We start from the raw sequence: 22,804 nt of genomic DNA, 5'->3' as shown, positions 1-22,804 counted from the left end.
AGAGTGGGCTGGCAGGGACTGGAAGGCAAAGACTTCCGAGGGAAGGTTTCTCATTGGATGCTTTGAGATTCCTGCCTTGCTGGGGGGGTTGGACTAGATGCCTCCTGGTGTCCCCTTTCAACACTAGGGTTGGGCATTCAGAAAAACCCCACCCGCCTTATCGGCCCCGCTTCCCGGCGGCCACGTGCTGCCTCTGCCAGCTCGGGCATGCCCTTCCGAGGAGCGGGCGGGGGAGGCGGGCCCGCCCCGTCCAGCCCTGGGGCACGTAGTTTTCTCCGCCGCGGCCGCCGCAGCCCAGCCAGGGGAGGGGACTACACTTCCCGGCGTGCCGCGCGGCTCGACGCCAGCTATAAAAGCCGCCCCGGACACGTTGCCTTCGGAGAGCGCGGTGCGGATCAGTTCGAGGGCTGCAGACAGTTGAAGGTAGCGGAGAGAAAGAGGGGCGGTGGCCGGAGCTTTGTGTCCGGGGCTGTTGGGCTGTGCCGTCCAGGGGCGCGTGGCGGGGGGGTTGCAAAGCCCGGGGAGGGGGCTCTCCTTGCTTTGATCTCCCTGGGCGCGGCGCTGGGTGGGATCCCTTGGGGCGGGTGCGTTATGGCGAGGGAGGGGGGCGGCGTGCACATGCTTCCGAAATGCTTGCCCGACGTTGACCTGGATGCACGGGGGATTAAGCGTTTCCCTTGCTCCTGCGAGGTGCAGGATCCTGTGGGTGTGTCCGGCGAATTCGGTGCATGGTGCATTCGGTGCATGCCTGTTTTGCAGTTTGGGTTGGGATCACCTCGCGGTAAACGATGGTTTGGGGGCCATCGAGCACTTGTGCTGCTGTTTGGAGGGAGAGAAACCCGAGCTCGCGTTCAGACGAGCAGACTGACTCGCTTCAGCCGTCAGGCAACGGGAGGAGCCGGGGGGAGGAGGAACAGTGCAGAACTTTCGAACATCATGCACCTTGAACAATAGGTTATCTTTTTAAAAAATCTCTCCAGTATGTTGCTTCCAGCCTGATAACGCTTGTAATAGCATGATGACTTAACTATGTCAATAGTGAAGGGAGAGATATTGTGTTGCATAGTACATAATGGCTTTTTCCACCTGCCTAGCCCCACCCTCCAGATCTAGGAGCCTTCACAGAATCATAGGGTTGGAAGGGACCCAGGGGTCATCTAGTCCAACCCCCTGCAATGCAGGTATCTCAACTGAAGCATCCATGACAGGTGGCCCCACAACTCTGCTTTAAAATCTCCTAAGAGAGGTCTACACCCTCCCAGAGAGTCTGTTCCACTAGCAAACAGCTCTTACTGTCAGAAAGTTCTGGTGTCCTTTCTTGTCACTTGAAGCCCTTGGTTTGAGTCCTGCCCTCCAGAGCAGGAAAAAGAGCCGTTTCCAGTGGAAAAAAACTGAGGGGGGAGAGAGACTCTTGTTTGCCTTTGAGGGTGTCTGATTTCACCTGCGCTGCCCCTCCTTCAAAAGGGAGTTGCTACCTTGGCAGGGCATTGAGTTTATGTGTATTTTATCGAGCTCAATAGAACGAAATATGAGTCATAGGGGCATGGAGAGTGTGTGTATTGACTTAACAGTACTTAGCCTTAATTAATTCTAACATTGCTTTATAGATTATAAACGCTGTATCAATTTGTTCATCACATACGTTCTATTGCGTTTTATCATGGTGGTTATTTGTAAGCCACTTTGGGATTCCTTTGAATGAAAAACATCAACTAAAAAAACATTTTTGGCAGCAGGAGCAACAAGGGCACAAGGCTATTCAATATAGGGGCTTTGTGGGCCAGCTGCAGCCTCCCCGCCTCACACTGTGGCTGGCAAAAAACCAGCTGCGCCAATACAAGATGGGGGACACACACCTTACACTACGCATGAAAAGGATCTAGGGTTTTAGTGGACCACAAGCTTAACATGTGTCAGCAGTGTGATGCAGCAGCAAAAAAAGTGAATGCAGGCTGCATCAACAGAAGTATAATTTCCAGATCAAGGGAAGTAATAGTGCCGCTCTATTATGCCTTGGTCAGGCCACACCTGGAATATTGTGTCCAGTTCTGGGCGCCACAGTTTAAAAAGGATGTTGACAAGCTGGAACATGTGCAGAGGAGGGCAACCAAGATGATCAAGTGAGGAACAGTTGAAGGAGCAGTTTGTTTCGCCTGGGGGAAGAAGGGGAGATTGAGAGGAGATTGGACACCCATCTTCAAATACCTTAAGGGCTGTGATGTGGAAGAGGGAACAAGCTTGTTTTCTCCTGCTCTGGAAGGTAGGACTCGAAGCAGTGGCTCCAGGCTCCATGAAAGGAGATTCCTAAACACTAGGAAGAACTTTCTGACAGCAAGAGCTGCTCAACAGTGGAACGGACTCCCTTGGACTCTCCTTCCTTGGAGGTTTTTAAGCAGAGGTTGGGTGGCCATCTGCCATGTACAATCTAGTTTTGTTTTTTAATTTATTTAATCATTTTTTCAATACAGACAGCAACCACAAAAAACACATACAACAAAAACCACAATAACACTTATAATACAATGTAACAATTCAGATTTGAATACACTGATATACCTATGACTACACCTTTTTTCCCACCTCTCTCTCCTCCCCCTCCTTCCCACCGCTTTCCGCCTTATCGCTTAAGTATTCCTTCCAGATTTCTTCATTTTTATCCATTCTTAATTAGCATCGATATGCAATTTGTTCGTATGTAACTAGTCTGTCCATATTGTCAATTCATGTGCTCAATGGGATCTTTTTGCAGCTCTTCCAATTCATCAAAACAAGTTTTTTTGCTTCTAATATGGCACGGTACATCCATGTATGATCTAGTTGAGATTTGTGCCCTGCGAGGAGTTGGACTAAATGACTCGGGATCCCTTCCAACTCTACAATGATTTCAAATTATGTTGGACGTTTTATGCCCTTTAAGAACAAATGTGCCGGGTGTTTGCATGCACTTCATAGAATCATAGAGTTGGAAGAGACCACAAGGGCCATCGAGTCCAACCCCCTGCCAAGCAGGAAACTTGTGCATGTCTTATCTAAAAGGGGGGTGCCAAGCCCAGGGGTCAGCAAACTTTTTCGGCAGGGGGCCGGTCCACTGTCCCTCAGACCTTGTGGGGGGCCAGACTAGATTTTGAAAAGGAAAAGAAAAAAATGAACGAATTCCTATGCCCCACAAATAACCCAGAGATGCATTTCAAATACAGCATTTTTCGCTCTATAAGATGCACCAGACCATAAGACGCACCTAGTCTTTGGAGGAGGAAAACGAGAAAAAAAATATTCTGAATCTCAAAGGCCAGAACAACAAGAGGGATCGCTGTGCAGCGAAAGCAGCGATCCTTCATGCTGTTCTGGCTTCTGGGATAGCTGCGCAGCCTGCATTCGCTCCATAAGACGCACACACATTTCCCCTTACTTTTTAGGAGGGGAAAAGTGAGTCTTATAGAGCAAAAAGTATGGTAAAAGCACACCTTCTACTCATGTAAAACACCAGGCAGGCCCCACAAATAACCCAGAGATGCATTTTAAATAAAAGGGCACATTCTACTCATGTAAAAACACGCTGATTCCCGGACCGTCTGCGGGCCAGATTTAGAAGGCAATTGGGCTGGATCTGGCCCCCAGGCCTTAGTTTGCCTACCCCTGCCCAAGCCTTTGACCCGGGTGAAATAAAGCTTAGTTTCTAAGTGGGGGGGGGGATGCCTTTCTCTCTGCTGTTTGGCTGCTGCCTCTCCTGCCCACCCCGCCCTTAACGGAAGTGTCTGTGCTTTCTTGCAGTATCTCAAGTTGTCGTCTCGCTTCCCTGTGGCCAAGATGTGTGACAAACCCGACCTCTCCGAAGTGGAGAAGTTTGATAAGAAGAAGCTGAAGAAAACCAACACGGAGGAGAAGAACACGCTTCCTTCGCAGGAGAGTAAGTGTTTCCTGGGACGGAGCCTTCCCTGCGGGCGTAACTGGGACTTTGGTTTCCCTCTTAACAATCAGTTTGCAGACGGAAGCTTTGCAACTTGGGGAAGGGCAAACTTGACCCACGACGGCTTGGCGGGGCAGCTGGTTGCAGCTTCAAGCAAGCTCGCCCAGCTCACTGGCATCTCCGGGGGGTGGGCAAGAGAGGTCCCTGCCTGAAACCACGGAGAGTGTAGGCAATACTGAACAGGGTCTGACCAGAGTCTGGTGCTGCTGGGAAAGCCCAGGGCAGACTGGCGCTGCTTGGGAGTCCCACAGAAGCGCCTTGACTGCCTGACCCCTGGCCGGGCTTGTTCTGCCTTCAGCGGCCCCACCCCTGGGATTGGCGCTCCGGATAAAACTGGATTCCTCTTTCCTCTACTTCTGGTTCCTGGTAAGGAAGGAGGAGTATCCTGTGGCAGCAGAGGGGCTGCTGCTGCTGCTTTCTGTCGACATCATCCGACAGGAATCTGGCTGCTGAGGAGGAGCTGAGCATGCCTGGGCATCTCAAGGCCCCACCTGAAAAAGAGTTTTTGCACTCGGCTGGCTGGCTGAGTGAGGCCTCCATGACCCCAAAGACCCACTTTTTATTAGTAGTAGTATTTTAAAAAAAGAATTTCAGGTATTTGAAATAAGTGATGAAAGAAAATTGGGGGGGGGGGGGAGTACAAACAATGCAAGAAGAAAGGTATAGTATAATCCAGGGGTCAGCAGACTTTTTCAGCAGGGGGCCGGTCCACTGTCCCTCAGACCTTGTGGGGGGCCAGACTATACTGTATTTTGAAAAAAAATATATATGAACGAATTCCTATGCCCCACAAATAACCCAGAGATGCATTTTAAATAATAGCACACATTCTACTCATGTAAAAATACCAGGCAGGCCCCACAAATAACCCAAAGAAAAGGGCACATTCTACTCATGTAAAAATACGCTGATTCTCGGACTGTCCGCAGGCCAGATTTAGAAGGCAGTTGGGCCAGATCCGGCCCCCGGGCCTTAGTTTGCCTACCCATGGTATAATCCAATGTGTAGAATCGGTTACATTTCAATACATTATTATATAATAATATCCCAATACGTACATGATTATTAGTAACATATTATATGCTGTATAAGCTCGTACCAAATGTCAATATATTCATCCAAAGTCTACATCTATAAGCAATCCATTCATATGTTTGAAACACAGGTATATAAACTGCAGTTGCGATATAAGGGATTGGTATTTGGACTGGAGCATAATTGAAATTTTTGGAATGCAGAAACAAAGAAAATGATCAAGCCATTAATACTAGCATGTGGGGGAGGTACCTAAATTGTATAATTTAGCATCACAGTGATTAGTATTATTAATTGTATTATAATTTCGCATTGTTATAATGAGGCTACTATTGGATTGTTGTAACTGAAAACTAATAAAAATTATTATCAAGGTTAATGATCTAGTTTACGGTCGCCCCAATGTCTAGGTGCCATTTTCCCCGCCTAGAGGAGTTTCATTATTATTATTCATTTCACTTCCGTACTGCTTTATAATTTAAAGAAAAAAATCGCCGAACCATATTTATTTACCTACTTAATTTACAAAGCTGCCCCATAGCAGAAGTACTCTAGGAAGCCAGTGTGGTGGAGTGGTTATCGAGGGGGAGATCCGGGTTCAAGTCCCCACTCAGTCATGAAGCTCACAGCCTCTTAAGGGATTTCCATGTGGTCGCAATTGGACCCATTCCAGTCGCAAAACACGCCTGGGCAATGTTTAACACTTGCCAGAGCCCTAATAGTTCCTCCTTCTCTTTCAGCCATCCAACAGGAGAAGGAATCTGCGAAGTGCTCATAGAGAAGGCCTCTCCGCATGGAAACATCCACGTTCTTCCTCCCTTTTTTTAATTGAGTGAGGTGTTTTTGTAATATGATGATGTCTGTTGTGTATATTGAGCAACGCAACCTCTTTAGCTGCTTCGGGGGGCCTTGAAGACCTGCCCCCTCCCCATTTCTTCCTGGGCCGCTTCCTGTTTGGGGGCTGCCAAAGGGGTGGGCAGAGGATGCCAAGAAAGAAAAGAGTTCTGGGGCTCACGCCCCCCCCCCCCCGCAAACCCCTCTCCTTCCTCTTCCCACACGCAGCAGCTCCACAAAGTGCCACTGCCTCAAACCTCTTTCAGCAGCTTTCCTCAATTTGTTTTTCCTACAAATGAAATGGAGAAATACCTGTGAAAAATAAATGAACATGAACTCCTTCAAGGTTGTCTTTTGTGTCTTTGTCAGAACTGCGGAGACCTGTTGCTGCTTCCTCCCTTGTGGATTAAAGGTAAAGGCACCCCTGACCATTAGGTCCAGTCGTGGCCGACTCTGGGGTTGCGGTGCTCATCTCGCTTTATTGGCAGAGGGAGCCGGCCTACAGCTTCCGGGTCATGTGGCCAGCATGACTAAGCCACTTCTGGTGAACCAGAGCAGTGCACGGAAACGCCGTTTACCTTCCTGCCAGAGCAGTACCTCTTTATCTACTTGCACTTTGACGTGCTTTCGAACTGCTAGGTTGGCAGGAGCAGGGACCGAGCAACGGGAGCTCACCCCGTCGCGGGGATTCGAACCGCCGACCTTCTGATCGGCAAGTCCTAGGCTCTGTGGTTTAACCCTCAGCGCCACCCGCATCGCTCCCTTGTGGATTGCATATCCTCAAAAGTCTCCCGGTTTTCCAGGGACAGTCCTGGAATTACAGAAGCCATCTTGGTTTCTAATTTGATCCCCGAATGTCCTGGTTTTCCTTTCCTCCACCTCTTAGAGAAGAATTAAAAGTGGTGTGTGTGTGTGTGTGTGTGTGTGTGTGAGAGAGAGAGAGAGAGAGAGAGAGAGAGAGAGAGAGAACGCGCGATTGGGTACGAAAACAGTCGTGTTTATACTGAAAATAAAAACCAAATGAAGGAAACATTGAAGCTGGCATACAAAGCCCTATAATTTTGAAGGAAGATGTCACCAATCCCCTTGAAATTCTTTCATTGCAGTGCTTCATATGTTACAACAATGGCAGATTTTTGCATTATTATTGCAGGCCGACTATGCATGGCTTGTAACATTTGAAGGACGACTGTGGGCTGCTCCACACTTGTGTCCCATCAGGTGAAAAGGCAGGAAATAAACAAATAAATAAAACTTGATCACTGTACACTGATCTGTTTTTACCCATGCATGTTCATCCCTGGATGAGTGCATCCTCACCACAGAATTTGCGCCATGCCTTACATCGTGTTAAGAACAATTAAAAATAAAGGTGGGGAGAAGCTATTGAAATGTGCAAAAAAAAAGTTTATAATAGGTATTTTTGACTTGCTTTGGAGACACAGAAATCTGCCTTTTGCTGTGATGTGTGAAGTTGCAGTAAGACAGCAAAACGGCTACAAACAGAATACTTGGGGCATGTTTGTCCCCATTCCTAATCAAGATTAAAGTATAATCCTATAAAGTAAAGAAAGAAAAAGGTATAATCCTATAAGGTAAATAAAGAAAAAGTTAAAGGACCCTTGGATGGTTAATTCCAGTCAAAGGCGACTCAGGCTGTGGCACTCATCTCGCTTTCAGGCCGAGGGAACCGGCGTTAGTCCACAGACAGCATTCTGGGTCATGTGGCAGCATGACTAGACTGCTTCTGGTGCAATGGGACACCGTGATGGAAACCAGAGTGCACGGAAATGCCATTCACCTTCCTGCCACTGGCGTGCTTTCGAACTGCTAGGTTGGCAGGAGCTAGGACAGAGCAACGGGAGCTCGCTCAGTCATGGGGATTCGAACCGCCGACCTGATCAGCAAGCCCAAGAGGCTCAGTGATTTAGACCACAGCACCACCCGCGTCCCTGTAATCCTATAGAGTGGTACCTCGGGTTAAGTACTTAATTTGTTCCAGAGGTCCGTTCTTAAGCTGAAACTGTTCTTAACCTGAGGCATGCTTTCGCTAATGGGGCCGCCTCCCACTGGTGTGCGATTTTCGTTCTTATCCTGGGACAAAGTTCTTAACCTGGAGCAACCACTTCCTGGTTAGCGGAGTTTGTAACCCAAAGCGTCTGTAACCTGAGGTACCACTGTAATCCACTTAGGCCACATCTGCACTATCCCTTTTTAAAAGAGCCATAGCACATTAAACATCCTTGGGTTTGCGAAGGGTGCTGAAAATGATTAGGAGACCCCCCCATTGCCCTCCCGCAGATACAATTCCCAGAATTCACTATAAAGAGAGACTTGTGTATTAAACCACTCTAGAAATTTGAGCTCTGAGGAGAGGAATTGGGGGTTGCTCAAGAGTTGCAACACCTTTGTGAAACTTGCTGGTTAACTCTTGCTAAAGAGAGAGGTGGCACAAGAACTGGCTTGAAGAAAACTGCCCGTTAAGAAGCTGTGAAGAATTACTGTCAGCACGGCAGCTGCAGAAACCACAACATGCTCCGTTAGATTTCGAGAAGACGGAGATACAAAATGTGTTCAGATGACTTGCGTGGCAATAAGCATCCTTTGAGGAGACGCTTTTCCCTTGAGAAATGGATCCCGTTACAGAGATAGGATAAATGGGCCCAGAGAGGAGGGACTTGCCCTGTGAGCCTACAGATCTGTTTCTTCAACTCCGCTGAACCGCACCATGCATGTGTGTCCGCCATGTTCTTTTTCATTCCTCCCCAAACATGAAAGACAAGCATTTTCCTGAAAGAACCATTTATTTCATTATTCCACGTGGAAATAAATTAGATTTGGCTTCGAATTAAGACTGTTTAGAAAAAAAGAAAGCTGTTTCCCCCCCCCCTCTGAAGTGATACAAAGGGAATTCTGGATAAGGAAAAGCTAGAGGATAACAAGCTTTGGCACAAAGGGGTGGTAGAGCAGAGATTTTTGGCCTGAGGTGTTTGGAATTATGGGTGGTAAGCGTTGGCCTGAGGCTGAGAGGATCTTCTCTCGGGTCCAAGGTGAGGAAACGCTGAGGTATGGAGTGTCTTCTCAAGGTTGCCTTTGATCGCTCCCAACTCCCCAGTTCCCCAGCAAAGCTCCCACATCATCCAGGGCCTTCTGGATGCTACCAGCCAGATGCTCAGCATTGGTCTCCTGGCAACAATTGAAGGCAGTGACAGCAAAGTTAACATGGGTAGGTAGAGGGTTGTAGCAGACAGCATAGCCGTCGGGGACCAGTGGCCCGTAGCACATCACACAATCCGTGCGGGCAGCTACCTGAGGGAGGAAAAATAAAATGTGATCAGCAGATCATCACCATCCCTTGTTACTTCTTTCTCTTTAAAGTATTGGCTGTTTTTCCACATTAAGATAATAATAGTAATAACAGTAATAATAATAATTTATTATTTATACCCCGCCCATCTGGCTGCGTTTCCCTAGCCACTCTGGGCGGCTTCCAACAGAACAATAAAATACAATAACCTATTCAACATTAAAAGTTTCCCTAAACAGGGCTGCCTTCAGATGTCTTCTAAAAGTCTGGTAATTGTTTATCTCTTTGACATCTGGTGGGAGGGCGTTCCACAGGGCGGGTGCCACTACCGAGAAGGCCCTCTGCCTGGTTCCCTGTAACTTGGCTTCTCTCAGTGAGAGAACCACCAGAAGGCCCTCGGCACTGGACCTCAGTGTCCGGGCAGAACGATGGGGGTGGAGAGGTTCCTTCAGGTATACTGGACCGAGGAATGACATAAACAACAATATTCCACAAACCACAAAGGAAGTAAAACAAAAAAAGGTCTTCACCAGTAAGCACCAGCCTCAGAAGCAACACACTGATTCATAAGTCTGTCTGGTGAAACAAGCATGTTTTTTCCATTTGGGGCAGAAAAAGTCTTGTGTCGGAGGAGCACCAGATTCAAATTCTCACTCAGCCATGAAGCTAACTAGGTGATGTTTGACCACTTCCTCTCAACTGGACCTTCTTCACAATATTGGTTAGAGTAAGAGGAGGAAAGAAAGAGAATCTCGAGCTCCATAAGGAAAAGGTATGACTAAATTGTAATAACAATTGGGGTGGGGTGTTTTTTAAGGGATGTTGCTTGTCAGGCCTCCTGGGAAGAGCACCCCACAATCATGGTGCCATCACTGACGAGGCCCTGCTCCACTCACCCACAGATTCTAAGAATGAAACCCAGAGCAGAATTTCTCCAGAAGGCCTTGGCAACCAAGGAGGTTCACGTGTGAGGAGACGCTTGAAAAGTCACCACACAAGGGCCACGGCTCCGTGGTACGACACATATTTTTCATGCAAAAGGTCCCAGGTTGAATCCTTAGCCTCTCTGGGTAGGGTTGGGACAGAGGCCACTTTGAAACCTTGGAGGGCCACTGCCAGTCAGTGTAGACCAGTGTTTCCCAAACTTGGGCCTCCAGCTGTTTTTGGACTACAACTCCCATCATCCCTAGCTAGCAGGACCGGTGGTCAGGGATGATGGGAACCACTGGACTGTTGACCAATGGTGAATATATACCACTTAAGTTTTTTTAAAGGAAATTGCTGTACACAAGTATTTTTATAAATACATTAGGGACTCAAAGAAGACGACGAAGAAGAAGAGTTTGGATTTGATATCCCGCTTTATCACTACCCGAAGGAGTCTCAAAGCGGCTAACAATCTCCTTTCCCTTCCTCCCCCACAACAAACACTCTGTGAGGTGAGTGGGGCTGAGAGACTTCAGAGAAGTGTGACTAGTCCAACGTCACCCAGCAGCTGCATGTGGAGGAGCAGGGAAGAAAACCCGGTTCACCAGATTACGAGTCTATCGCGCTTAACCACTACACCACACTGGCTCTCAGGAGGATGAACAGAAGACGTAAAGGACTCTGAGCTTCAGCTACATAGGATTGTGGAGGCCTAGCAGGCTCTACCTGTCCCGTGGAGAGTTTCCAGTGAGACGCCACAGCGTAGGAAGTGTCCATGAAAAGCTCTGGCACCCGGAAGCCATCGGCAATGGCCTCCAGCTTCATTCCCAGCAAATGGCGGTCGATGCCTTGCCCAGCCAGAGCCTGCAAGAGAATCAGAGGACAGAGGATTTCCCACTGCTCGATGGGAAGCAGACTTTGTGACGCCGCTGTTCCAAGGCACCCCCAAAGCTTGCATGCTGTGTACTGTTCTATTTCTATAGCTTGATACCTGTGGGCTCTTGTTTTCTTAAAAAAGGAGCCTGGACTCAGGACAAGGCAAACCATGGTTTTCCTCCACACTTTCCTTGGTGTTGCAATACTTGTGCTCTGTCACTACGGGCTGCTATTGTGCTGTTCGTTCCACCCACCTAAAAACAGCTTCTCCTGTAACCACCACCATGTCATCACAGGGTGTCAAGAGGAGCTTTAAATATATCTAAGATGTCACAGTTGGAGATTCACAACCTACAATCTTTGGGAAAGGGTGCGGAGAAGAAATCAAATCAGAAAAACAGCACAGGCAAAATCATTTAAACGCACTTCCTGTAGCACTGTGGAGCTGGTCTAAATTCCTTTCCCCCTTGCTCCCACCCACCAAACCTTTTTGTTCTTTTCAAATATTGTAAGAAGGGATCCATTCAAAGATTGACTGTTTCATCTAATTACACCCTAAGTGTCACCTGCAGTTCCTCAGGGCTCGGGCCTACACGTAACAGCATTTTCTTTTCTTTTTTTAACACACACAAAATCAGGCCTTCCTTCACTCAGTGCCAGATGAGTTCCCAACAAGAAACACACTTTATGTGTTTTTAAAGAAAGAATCCTGCTGCCATTTTGTCTTGTAGCAGAATTTACAACAATGAACTTCCCATTCGCTACCAACAGGAAGACACAAGTCCTGCAGAACTCCTCACAGAGTCCCTTGTTTGTTGGTTACATTTTTGTAATCTCACTTTTCAGACAATTCGTGTATTCCACTACCACTCACATCAATTAGAGAGAAAGAGAGAGCATGAATGGTGACGGGCTTGCAAGCTAAATAAAAATACAAGTCGCACAAAGAGAAGAAAAGGAAAGGAAAAAAGTAGAGAGGAGAAATTAGTCATTCAAAGCGAGCTGTAAAAGTAGGCATTAAGTGCTTCCTGTGTCTATTCTTTATGCAACCAAGCGACTCCTGTACAGGGAATTTTGTTACCTGCTCTGTGAGGGTGCTGTGAACCTTGACTGCTTTCTTCAGCAAAGACAATCTTTCCGGAGCCTAGTGTGCAGAAGAGGAGGAAATGGATCACAGATGGAGGGCAGGAAGTTCCAAGTCTCTCTCACACAAATAATAATAATAGGTGGTATTTGCCTATTGACATTATTATCATTATTTATTACTAGGTTATACTCAGAACAGCCTGAAATTAATGAATGTAACTAAGTTAGGTCCATTCATTTGAACACGTCTACCCTGCATAAAATTTAATTGAATATACTATCCAATGCATTAGATTTCTTATCCGCAGTTGCAGGGTGGCTTACAACAATAAAAAAAACACCACAATTCACAAAATAAATTGTAGTCAAGAGAATAGACTGGGACCTAAATATGTATGTATCTTGGATGTCAAAGGTCAGAGGTGAAGAAGGGCGTCTTTTGGAAAACTGTGTACAGTTTTTACTGCGTTTCTATATTTTGTTGCGAGGCTGCCTAGAGTGGACAGGGTACACATGATTTTATTTATTTATTTATTTATTTATTAATTATTATTATTATTATTATTATTGCATAATGAAGGTGTCAGATGCACCTCTGGGGTGGGGATTCCACAACTTAGGGTCTGCCACAGAGAATGCCCTCTTTCCAAGCCACACCCACTCCCCAAATTCAAGGCAGTGGAATCACCTGACAATCCATCTCTCTTTGCAGGGAACTCTGGGAATTGTAGCTCTGTGAGGGGAAGAGGGGTCTCCTAAGAACTCTCAGCACCTTTAGCAAACTACACTTCCCATTGGTTCTCTCTCTGAGAGGGCCGGAAGCCATGACCATTGATGATGTGTTATATAATAGGGCTTGAAATGCACAGTGATAGTGTGGCCTAGTCTCCCAGGTCCATAGCTGTCAACGTTTACCTTTTTTTAAGGGAAATTCCCTTATTCGAATTGGATCCCTCAAAAGAAATGGGAAAAGTTGACAGCTATGCCCAGGTCCTGGTTCAACACTCTAGCCACAGTTCATCATATCCAAAGTTAGTGCGGTCCACTCTTGTCCTTTCAAGCCTCCTTAGGAAGCAGGGGCTGGATACCTGACAGTCGTCGTCAGCCATAGCTCGGACAAAGGCCAGCGCGGCAGAGGTAGTGGAGCGAATGGTCTCCGTCCGGCCGCGGTGGAAGCGACGGAGAGAGGCCGACTCGGCAGTTGCGCACAGCTCCCCATGTGCCCTAAGGAAGGCACAGCAGTCAGGCACAAAGACACAAACACACACAGCCCTTCTGCGCAATGCACACAGCCCGCCCTTCCTCGGATGAGCAATTCCACATACCGTATTTTTCGCTCCAAGAGACGCACTTTTCCCCTCCTAAAAATTAAGGGGAAATGTGTGTGCATCTTATGGAGCGAATGCGGGGGGGGGGGGGGGAGGCAGGCAGGCAGGAAAAGCCCTGAAGAGCCACACACAAGCCCCGCGAGGCTCTGGCGGGCTTTTCCCCAGGAGGGAGAAGGGACTGTCACGGCCAGTCAGTCCCTTCTTCCTCCTCATAGAAAAGCCCGAAGGAGCCGCACGCTCCTTAAAGGGTGCGTGGCTCCTGTGGGCTTTTGCAGGAGGTGGGGCTTCTGCCGGGAGAGGCTGTGCATGGCTAAGGAAGCCGAGACAGCGAGCGGGATCCATCCTGCTCGCTCTCTTGGCCTCTTTGCTCTTTGGGCTGGGGGGGACGGGACCCAGGCTTCCCGGCCTTCCCTGGCAGCCCTGAGAAGCTCTGGGAGAAGCGGACAGGCTTCATTTTTTTTCCTTCTTGATTTCCCCCTCTAAAAACTAGGTGCGCCTTATGGAGCGAAAAATACGGTACACAAAAGCACATTCTTCCGTTTAGCCTTAACTGGTCTGATGCCAACTTGCACCTCTTCCTGGAAAAAAACAGGACAGCACCTTCCATTTAACATTCCCTAAAGCCGGCTTCACTCCTGGATAGCTCATGTCGGTCTGAGCGTGGTGCTGATCATGCCAAGATTGCAGGATCAATCCCTGTTTGAGACAGCTAGTAGGGACTAGATGAACCTCAAGGGTCCCTTTCCAGCTCTACAATTCTATAATTCTACCTGTCAAGGGACACGGGTGGCGCTGTGGGTTAAACCACAGAGCCTAGGACTTGCCGATCAGAAGGTCGGCGGTTCGAATCCCCGTGACAGGTGAGCTCCTGTTGCTCCTGCCCTGCTCCTGCCAACCTACCAGTTCGAAAGCACCTCAAAGTGCAAGTAGATAAATAGGTACCGCTCCGGCGGGAAGGTAAATGGCGTTTCCGTGCGCTGCTCTGGTTGGCCAGAAGCGGCTTAGTCATGCTGGCCACATGACCCGGAAGCTGTACGCCGGCTCCCTCGGCCAATAAAGCGAGATGAGCGCCGCAACCCCAGAGTCGGTCACGACTGGACCTAATGGTCAAGGTTCCCTTTACCTTTACCTGTCAAGGCAGTCACCTCACCTGTAATAGGCTAGCTGCAGTGCCACCTGCAGGACAGAGTCTGGGCTCAGCCTAAGGCGTTTGAGAAGCTCCTTGCCAAACCCGCAGTAAGTGAAACAGCTGATGTCGAGGTCGGTGATGAGACTGTGATAAAAGAGAAAAGGGAGGCAGACTGATTAGACAACAACCCTCAGCTGCAGCTTACAGCCTGCCTGCCTGCCTGACCACACCCCACCCCTTGCTATGCCAGAAACTATGTACCTTATCCTACCATCTTCCAAGGCCAGCTTAAATGCCACAGTGCAGCATGGAAGAATCTTCACCCAGTGCAAAGTTCTGCCGCTAGTATTCTGCGTCAGTTGTGCTGTTTCTGTGCCCAGAACTGACAGGGTTTCTGGTAAAGGTAAAGGTAAAGGGACCCCTGACCATTAGGTCCAGTCGTGGCCGACTCTGGAGTTGCGGCGCTCATCTCACTTTATTGGCCGAGGGAGCCGGCGTACAGCTTCCGGGTCATGTGGCCAGCATGACTAAGCCGCTTCTGGCAAACCAGAGCAGCACACGGAAACACCGTTTACCTTCCCGCTGGATTGGTACCTATTTATCTACTTGCACTTTGTCGTGCTTTCGAACTGCTAGGTGGGCAGGAGCAGGGACTGAGCAATGGGACATGTGGGACGATTCAGGACGGGGGGGGGGGGAAAGGAAATACTTTTTTCACACAGCACATGGTTCAACAATGGCTCCCACAAAAGGCAGCGATGGCCAACTTGGACGGCTTGGAAAGAGGATCAGACAAATTCATGGAGGGTAAGGCTATCTCCCTCATTGCGAGAAGTGAGGTTACAGGGAACCAGACAGAGGGCCTTCTTGGTAGTGGCGCCCACCCTGTGAAACACCCTCCCTTCAGATGTGAAGGAAATAAGCAGCTATCTTATCTTTAAAAGACATCTGAAGGCAGCCCTGTTCAGGGAAGTATTTAATATTTAATGCTGTATTGCTTTTAACACTCGATTGGAAGCCGCCCAGAGTGGCTGGGGAAACTCAGCCAGATGTTAAATAGTAAATTATTATTATAGCCATGATATTATTATTATTTTTTTAATTTAATTTATATACTGCCCTATACCTAGGCTATGATAAACCACCTTCTGAATACTGGGGAGAGCACTGTTGCGCCCAGCTCCTGCCTGTGAGCTTCCCATGGGCATTTGTTTGGAGCCTTTCAAAACAGGATGGCAGACTAGATAGGCCTTTGGCCTAATCCAGCCGTGGATTCTTCTGTTCTCGTGGAAGAGGGCTGCTTCCTGTGTTCCCAAGAGGCCTCTGTTGCTCATCTCTGGTAAGTTGCAGCTTTCCATGTGCTGCCTTTCATATGCAAATGGAGGTGGCGGACAGGAAACAGAGGACACATTGTACAGCGCCAGCTTCCCTCGCTCCGGCTTAACCTCATCTCAACTGTCCCTAAAAAACATCTGTTTGGTACAGAAGAACACTCTGCTCTCCTTGCGACAGCCAGGTCTCTGCGACTCGGAAGCTAAGAGACAAGGCTTAATGGGGAGAAACAAGAATCACTGTGATCTTCTTCCCTGAGCTGTGGCAGGGAGCTCTGAATGAAAACCCAGCACAAGGAGCAAGATGGACCTGGTTTTCACACTGGGAAACGCTCAAGAACGAGACCACACCATTGTCTCCAATTTGGCTGTGGTTCTCCTCCTCCTGCCCAAATTCCACTCTGATTGTGACACCACTCTCAAACACACACACACACTCACATGTCCAGGTTCTGTTTGGCGTGTTCGATGTCGCGTTTGATTTCTGGAGTGAAACAGAAGTAGAGTTTTTTGGGTAACTGCAGAGGTATCAGTGGGGCGCGGACTGGGACAGGATCTTTGCTGGCAATTGGGGAGGAGAGAGAGAGAGAGAGAGAGAGAGAGGAAAAAATGCATTAAAAAGAAAGTGATGGGTTAAAGACCCACAATTGTTTGTCTCCCTATGGCAAGGGAGACACACTCCGGATATTCATAATGTGAAGTTCAGTTCACATTATGAATACAACCACCGTCAATAACATCGTAAATTCAGTATATAAGGTACTATAAACCTTCCAAATATCCAGACTGGTATCCACACAAAACTGATGTCTATATGAAATATGTTCAAATGTAGCCAGGACTGTGAGTTCCTCAGATCATTGCATAATGGACAAAAAAAATAGATTAAAAAAGGCTTTCTCAAAACAGGAAGTTCCAACTCCCATCTTTCGTCTGCCTCCCAGTGTTGAAGAACACAGGAAGTCCTCCCCTTGCACAGGGCAGCTTTCGACAAAAGAGGAACCAGTGCTGGGCATGCAATATTTATTCATTTTCATATGAAACTCAAGAGCTGCCCTCTGAGGACCCTTAAACAATCTCCCCCAGTTTTTCTGTTTTTACTTCCAGACCTTTACATCTCTAGCAGTGCACCTCCCTACTCCTGCTATATATTGTTTTGTTGTTGTTTAGTTGTGTCCGACTCTTCGTGACCCCATGGACAAGAGCACGCCAGGCACTCCTGTCTTCCTGCTATATAGGCAGTGATCCCCCTTCATGGATCACTGCCTTGTCGTGGCAAAGGGGCTTGAAAAACTCAGAGAAGCTATGAACTATGCCAAGCAGGGCACCCAAGATGGACAGGTCATAGTGGAGAGTTTTGACCAAACGTGATCCACCTGGAGCAGGAACCGGCAAGCCACTCCAGTATCCCTGCCAAGAAAACTCCATGGACAAAGACTGCTATATATTAAGGCTCCTAAACTTCCTCACAGTAATTTTTAAGAGAGCTTGAGCACCTAACATCCTTAGAACAATCTTTTAAAACAGAAATATGCTTGTCTCTTCCTCAGCATCGCCATTGCACAAAGCCTTCTCCTGGACCTGAATCTGACGAGCCCCACATCCCTTCCGCGCTCCTGGTGAGGGCATTACCAGTAGTCAAGGACGTGGTCTATGATGGTGGCGATTGGTGGTCCTTCAGCAACGGCTTGTTCATAAAGCACCCCACAGGAGCCATCTTCTCCCACAATAAACTGGGAGAATGGGGTGGCGAGCAAGAGAAGGCAAACATGTGGAAAGAAAAGACAAAGAGAGAGAGGGTGTGATAGACAGAAAGGACTTACGAGAGCTTCCATCTTGAAACAGAGGCAAGGAACCTCTTCCCCCTTGGGATGTTTCCGGACTACAATTCCCATCATCCCTGACCACTGGCCTTGCTGCTTGGGGTTGATGAAAGTCAGGGTCCAACAAAATCTGCAAGGCCAGAGGTTTCTTCTCCTTTGCAATGAGTCACAACGGGCAAATTTTATTATCTACATTGTCAACACCTATTTTGGATCCTGGCCTTGCCCACCCCTGGTACACAGTCCAGATAAGGTTTCCTAAAAGGGCTGAAAAAGTTCCTCCACCCCTGGGATAAAAAAAGGTAAAGGATCCCTAACAGTTAAGTCCAGTCTGGGGTTGCGGCGCTCATCTCGCTTTATTGGCCGAGGGAGCCGGCGTACAGCTTCCGGATCATGTGGCCAGCATGACAAAGCCGCTTCTGGCAAACCAGAGCAGAGCACGGAAACACCGTTTACCTTCCCGCCAGAGTGGTACCTATTTATCTACTTGCACTTTGACGTGCTTTCGAACTGCTAGGTTGGCAGGAGCAGGGACCGAGCAACAGGAGCTCACCCCGTCGCAGGGATCTGAACCGCCGACCTTCTGATCGGCAAGTCCTAGGCTCTGTGGTTTAACCCACAGCGCCACCCACGTCCCTAATGGAAGGACAGAAAAGCATTAAATAAATAAGTGTGGTGACACCAAGCGAAAACAGTGTAGTACACCTTTAAAAAGGTTTGGGTTTCCTCATACCAAACCGCTCTGGCCATGCATCTGACTGGCTATGTTTCCCCATAAGAACCACAAAAGCAACGATCCAATTCTTTCCTGCTTGCTTCTGCATTTATTTAAGTAGAGCCTTTGCTTAGGGTGTCTTCACAGTTTCAGGTATTTTGCAGGAGTGAGCCAAGCGCATACAGGAGGGCAACCCAGTCAGATGGGCAGGGTAATAATAATAATAATAATAATAATAATAATAATAATAATGGAATAGGACGTCCCTATTTTCATTGGAGTGGCGCTGTGGGTTGCCGATCAGAAGGTTGGCGGTTCGAATCCCTGCGATGGGGTGAGCTCCCATTGCTTGGTCCCTGGTCCTGCCAACCTAGCAGTTCAAAGGCACGTCAAAGTGCAAGTAGATAAATAGGTACCACTCCGGCGGGAAGGTAAACTGTGTTTCCGTGCACTGCTCTGGTTCGCCAGAAGCAGCTTAGTCATGCTGGCCACATGACCCGGAAGCTGTACGCCGGCTCCCTCGGCCAATAAAGCGAGATGAGCGCCGCAACCCCAGAGCAGTGGCGTAGCGTGGGGGGTGCAGGGGGGGCCGGCCGCACCGGGCGCAACATCTGGGGTTAGGGCAAATCCACAGGTTAGGGGGCGCAAATCCACGGGTTGGGGGCGCAAATCCATGGGTTACTTGCCTTGCCCCGGGTGCTGACAACCCACGCTACGCCACTGCCCCAGAGTCGGTCATGACTGGACCTAATGGTCAGGGGTCCCTTTACATTTATTTTCATTGGAGAAATATTGGGTATGCCATTTCCAAGATTCTTTGGGGGAATCCACGACTGGGATGATACTGCTTTTAATGTACAGTGCAGAAGGAGCCTTAGTTGCTTCCCTCCCTCTCCAATAACAGCACGACAAAAATAATGCTACCCTTTTATGTGGCGCCCTATAGATGCTCTGTCTTGTGAGCCCTTCCCTACCTGAACCAAGACATGGGGGTGGCAAGGGAGAGAGAGGGAGAGAGAGAGCCCCAGTTTCCAAACACCTCTAGTCTGACCACAGTGGCGGTGCCTCCTCCAGGCTTTCAAAAAGGAGTATCCCCCCCCTTTACCCTGAAGTCATCCTCACCTGCAGAGTCTTGTCGAACCAGCGATTGCCGCTATTTGAGTAGCTGCCTCCGCCATGTAGCATCTGTGCTGCCAGGCGGCTGCTCGCTAGCGCATCCGAGACTTTCAGGACGGGAGCGTCCAAGCAGACGGTGAAGAGGCTGCGCTGAATGGCCCGGGCCGATTCCCGGTTCAGCTTGTCTGGTGGCAAGGAGGGAGAGGAAAGCGAAACACGAAGGTTATGCCAGTGCTGCAGTGCAGCAGAGAAGGAGCGTTGCGCTCACAAGCTGACCAATGCGTTGTTTTGAAGAAGCTGCCCACCAGAGAGCGCTCTCTATCCTGGCCTGGTGTAGACATTAATGCTTGACCCCGGGCTAACTTTCTTAGCCTCCATAGTTAAGCGCTAACACTGGGGAGGTGTTGGAAAACTGGATTAAGAGCACGCTGTGAGTGACTCCCTGGTCCTGAATGGGGCAACTGTGATAAAAGACCACGTGCGCAGCCTGGGAGTCATTTTGGACTCACAGCTGTCCATGGAGGTGCAGGTCAATTCTGTGTCCAGGGCAGCTGTCTACCAGCTCCATCTGGAGCCAGTGTGGTGTAGTGGTTAAGAGCGGTAGACTCGTAATCTGGTGAACCGGGTTCACGTCTCCGCTCCTCCACATGCAGCTGCCTTGGGCCAGTCACACTTCTTTGAAGTCTCTCAGCCCCACTCACCTCACAGAGTGTTTGTTGTGGGGGAGGAAGGGAAAGGAGAATGTTAGCCACTTTGAGACTCCTTCGGGTAGTGATAAAGCGGGATATCAAATCCAAACTCTTCTTCTTCATCTGGTACGCAGGCTGAGACCCTATCTGTCTGCACACTGTCTCACCAGAGTGGTGCATACTCTGATTATTTCCCGCTTGGACTACTGCAATGCGCTCTACGTGGGGCTACCTTTGAAGGTGACCCAGAAGCTACAACTAATACAGAATGCAGCAGCTGGACTGGTGACGGGCAGTAGCCACCAAGACCATACAACACTGGTCCTGAAAGACCTACATTGGGTCCCAGTACGTTTTCGAGCACAATTCAAAGTGTTGGTGCTGACCCTAAGCAGCCTTGGCCCAGTATACCTGAAGGTGCGTCTCCACCCCCATCGTTCAGCCCAGACACTGAGGTCCAGCGCAGAGGGCCTTCTGGCAGTTCCCTCACTGCGAGAAGTGAGTTTACAGGGAACCAGGCAGAGGGCCTTCTCAGTAGTGGCGCCTGCCCTGTGGAACGCCCTCCCATCAGATGTCAAGGAAATAAACAGCTATCTGACTTTTAGAAGACACCTGAAGGCAGTCCTGTTTAGGAAAGTTTTTAATGTTTCATGTTTTATTGTGTTTTTAATATTCTGTTGGGAGCCGCCCAGAGTGGCTGAGGAAACCAGCCAGATGGGCAGGGTGTTAATAATAATAATAATAATAATAATAATAATAATAATAATAATAATAATTCTATAGCTGACCCAGTCTCCCTACAGCATGCACACACAAAGATACCTCTCATGAGAGTGGTGTAGGCCTGTCCCCACGTGTGTCGGTGGTCACTAGTCAGCACTCCCAGGGGCTCCTTATCGGTCTTCCAAGACTGCGCACGGATTCGCTGGAGCTGCCAGTGTAGCTGGTCGACGGTGAGAGGCGTCCCGTCGCTGTTGTACACTTCAAGTTGGAAGAACTGCAGGAGGCATAAAAAGCAGCCTCTTGTAGTAAGGTTTAAGCTTACTGGGAAACAATATAAACAGTGGTACCTCAGGTTACAGACGCTTCAGGTTACAGACGCTTCAGGTTACAGACTCTGCTAACCCGGAAGTAGTATCTCGGGTTAAGAACTTTATTTCAGGATGAGAACAGAAATCGTGCAGCGGCAGCGGGAGGCCCCATTAGCTAAAGTGGTGCTTCAGGTTAAGAACAGTTTCAGGTTAAGAACAGCCTCCCGCTGCCGCCACGTGATTTCTGTTCTCATCCTGAAGCAAAGTTCTTAACCTGAGGTACTATTTCTGGGTTAGCGGAGTCTGTAACCTGAAGCGTCTGTAACCTGAAGCGTCTGTAACCCAAGGTACCACTGTATAGTGGTACAGCGATAGTTACCTGGAAGTTGCGGACTACCGTGATGTAGGTGGGCGGTCTTCGGCCGGGTGGAGGCAGCAAGACGGAATCGTGTTTAGGGCCTGGAAGTCTGCACGAGGCAAAGATGCGGGAATATTGCTCCATACAGAGAGGGTAGCCTCGGGAATATTCGACTAACAGGGTCTGGCTGGCATGAAGGGGGGGAAAGGAGATCAACAAGTCAATGCCCTTCAAATCTCAATCTGTAAGGTCACTGCTGCTGCTCTGGGCAGTAGAGTTGATATGGGGTGTCTTTTAGGCAAGGCAGTCCACAAAAGCTTATGCCACAATATACACGTTAGCCTTGATCGTCACATATGCTCTTGAGGACCACTTATGATTTTATTTAACAAATTTATAGAGCGTTTCACAGCAGAAAACTGCAGGAGAGAAGCAGAATGAAACACCAAGTTCCAAAAAGCCATTTTGGAAAACTCTAAAAACGATACATCCATCTTTACAAGTTCTAAGAACAACAGGACATTTTTCTTTCAGCTACACAGTTGCTCCATAAATGACCGGGTCACCCCTCGGGGAAACGCTTCTTTCAACAAAAATGTCTTCAGTAGTCACCTAAATACCGAAATGCCTAATTTCAGCTGGTAACCCATTCCAGAGGGCTGGAGCTGCAACACTAAAAGCCCCCCTCTTTTGCTGCATACGAAGCTCACCTCTGAGACATGGAGTACTCTCAGCAGTGCCACATTATTAGGAGCAGTTTCCAGGCAGGGATGTACGGGGCAAGGCAATCCCTGAGATACCCAGGTCTCAAGTTGTTTGGGCTTTAAATGTTAAAAGGGCCTTAAGGAACTGAACCAGCCCTGCAATCATCCTCTGAGGACCTTTTTTGTGCGCCTCCTCCATGAGAGGTCCGGAGGGTGGCAACATGAGAACAGGGCCTTTTCTGCAGTGGCTCCCCGCTTGAGGAATGCTCTCTCTAGGGAGGCTCGGCTGGTGCCATCATTATATATCTTTAGGTGCCAGGCAAAAACTTCCCTCTAGAACCAGGCCTTTGGACTTAGTTTAAAGTTTAATCTGTGGCCTTTTAGAAGCGGGCGAGATGTTTTTAATGTATTTCTCCTCCCCTTTAGCTTATCTAAGTGAGGTTTTTGTTTGTTTGCCTGCTTGTACATCAAAGATGATGTATTCTTCTGGGTTAAGCCCAACATTGAGTGTGTTGCAGTAATCCAGTCCTGAGGTTGCCAGTGCCAAG

General features: G+C 48.5%; 2 protein-coding genes across 3 annotated transcripts in view; one reads left to right on the top strand and one right to left on the bottom strand.

The window, feature by feature from the left end:
• Window positions 1-271: 271 nt before the first annotated feature.
• Window positions 272-6,181, top strand: LOC114592077 (thymosin beta-15A homolog). Its single transcript, XM_028719937.2, has 3 exons — window positions 272-423; window positions 3,772-3,907; window positions 5,743-6,181. The coding sequence occupies exons 2-3, from the start codon at window positions 3,808-3,810 to the stop codon at window positions 5,778-5,780; spliced, it is 138 nt and encodes a 45-aa protein (XP_028575770.1). The 5' UTR covers window positions 272-423; window positions 3,772-3,807; the 3' UTR covers window positions 5,781-6,181.
• Window positions 6,182-8,621: 2,440 nt separating this feature from the next.
• Window positions 8,622-22,804, bottom strand: part of LOC114590978 (carnitine O-acetyltransferase-like) — a 36,116-nt gene continuing 21,933 nt past the window's right edge. Inside the window, exons 5-14 of one of the 2 annotated variants that reach the window (XM_077921770.1) lie at window positions 21,574-21,739; window positions 20,986-21,160; window positions 19,481-19,659; window positions 17,453-17,553; window positions 16,262-16,381; window positions 14,511-14,633; window positions 13,121-13,256; window positions 12,028-12,090; window positions 10,797-10,934; window positions 8,622-9,145 (exon numbers count right to left, since the gene is read on the bottom strand). In XM_077921770.1, coding sequence (XP_077777896.1) covers window positions 8,918-9,145; window positions 10,797-10,934; window positions 12,028-12,090; window positions 13,121-13,256; window positions 14,511-14,633; window positions 16,262-16,381; window positions 17,453-17,553; window positions 19,481-19,659; window positions 20,986-21,160; window positions 21,574-21,739 — 1,429 coding nt within the window. In that variant the 3' untranslated portion in view covers window positions 8,622-8,917. The remainder of the gene's footprint in view (window positions 9,146-10,796; window positions 10,935-12,027; window positions 12,091-13,120; window positions 13,257-14,510; window positions 14,634-16,261; window positions 16,382-17,452; window positions 17,554-19,480; window positions 19,660-20,985; window positions 21,161-21,573; window positions 21,740-22,804) is intronic. The other variant, XM_077921774.1, reaches the window with a different exon arrangement.

This window comes from Podarcis muralis, chromosome 2, assembly GCF_964188315.1.
Source record: "Podarcis muralis chromosome 2, rPodMur119.hap1.1, whole genome shotgun sequence".
Lineage (NCBI taxonomy): Eukaryota > Metazoa > Chordata > Lepidosauria > Squamata > Lacertidae > Podarcis > Podarcis muralis.
Note: the sequence above shows the minus strand (reverse complement) of the source record. Positions and strands in the feature narration are given on the sequence as shown.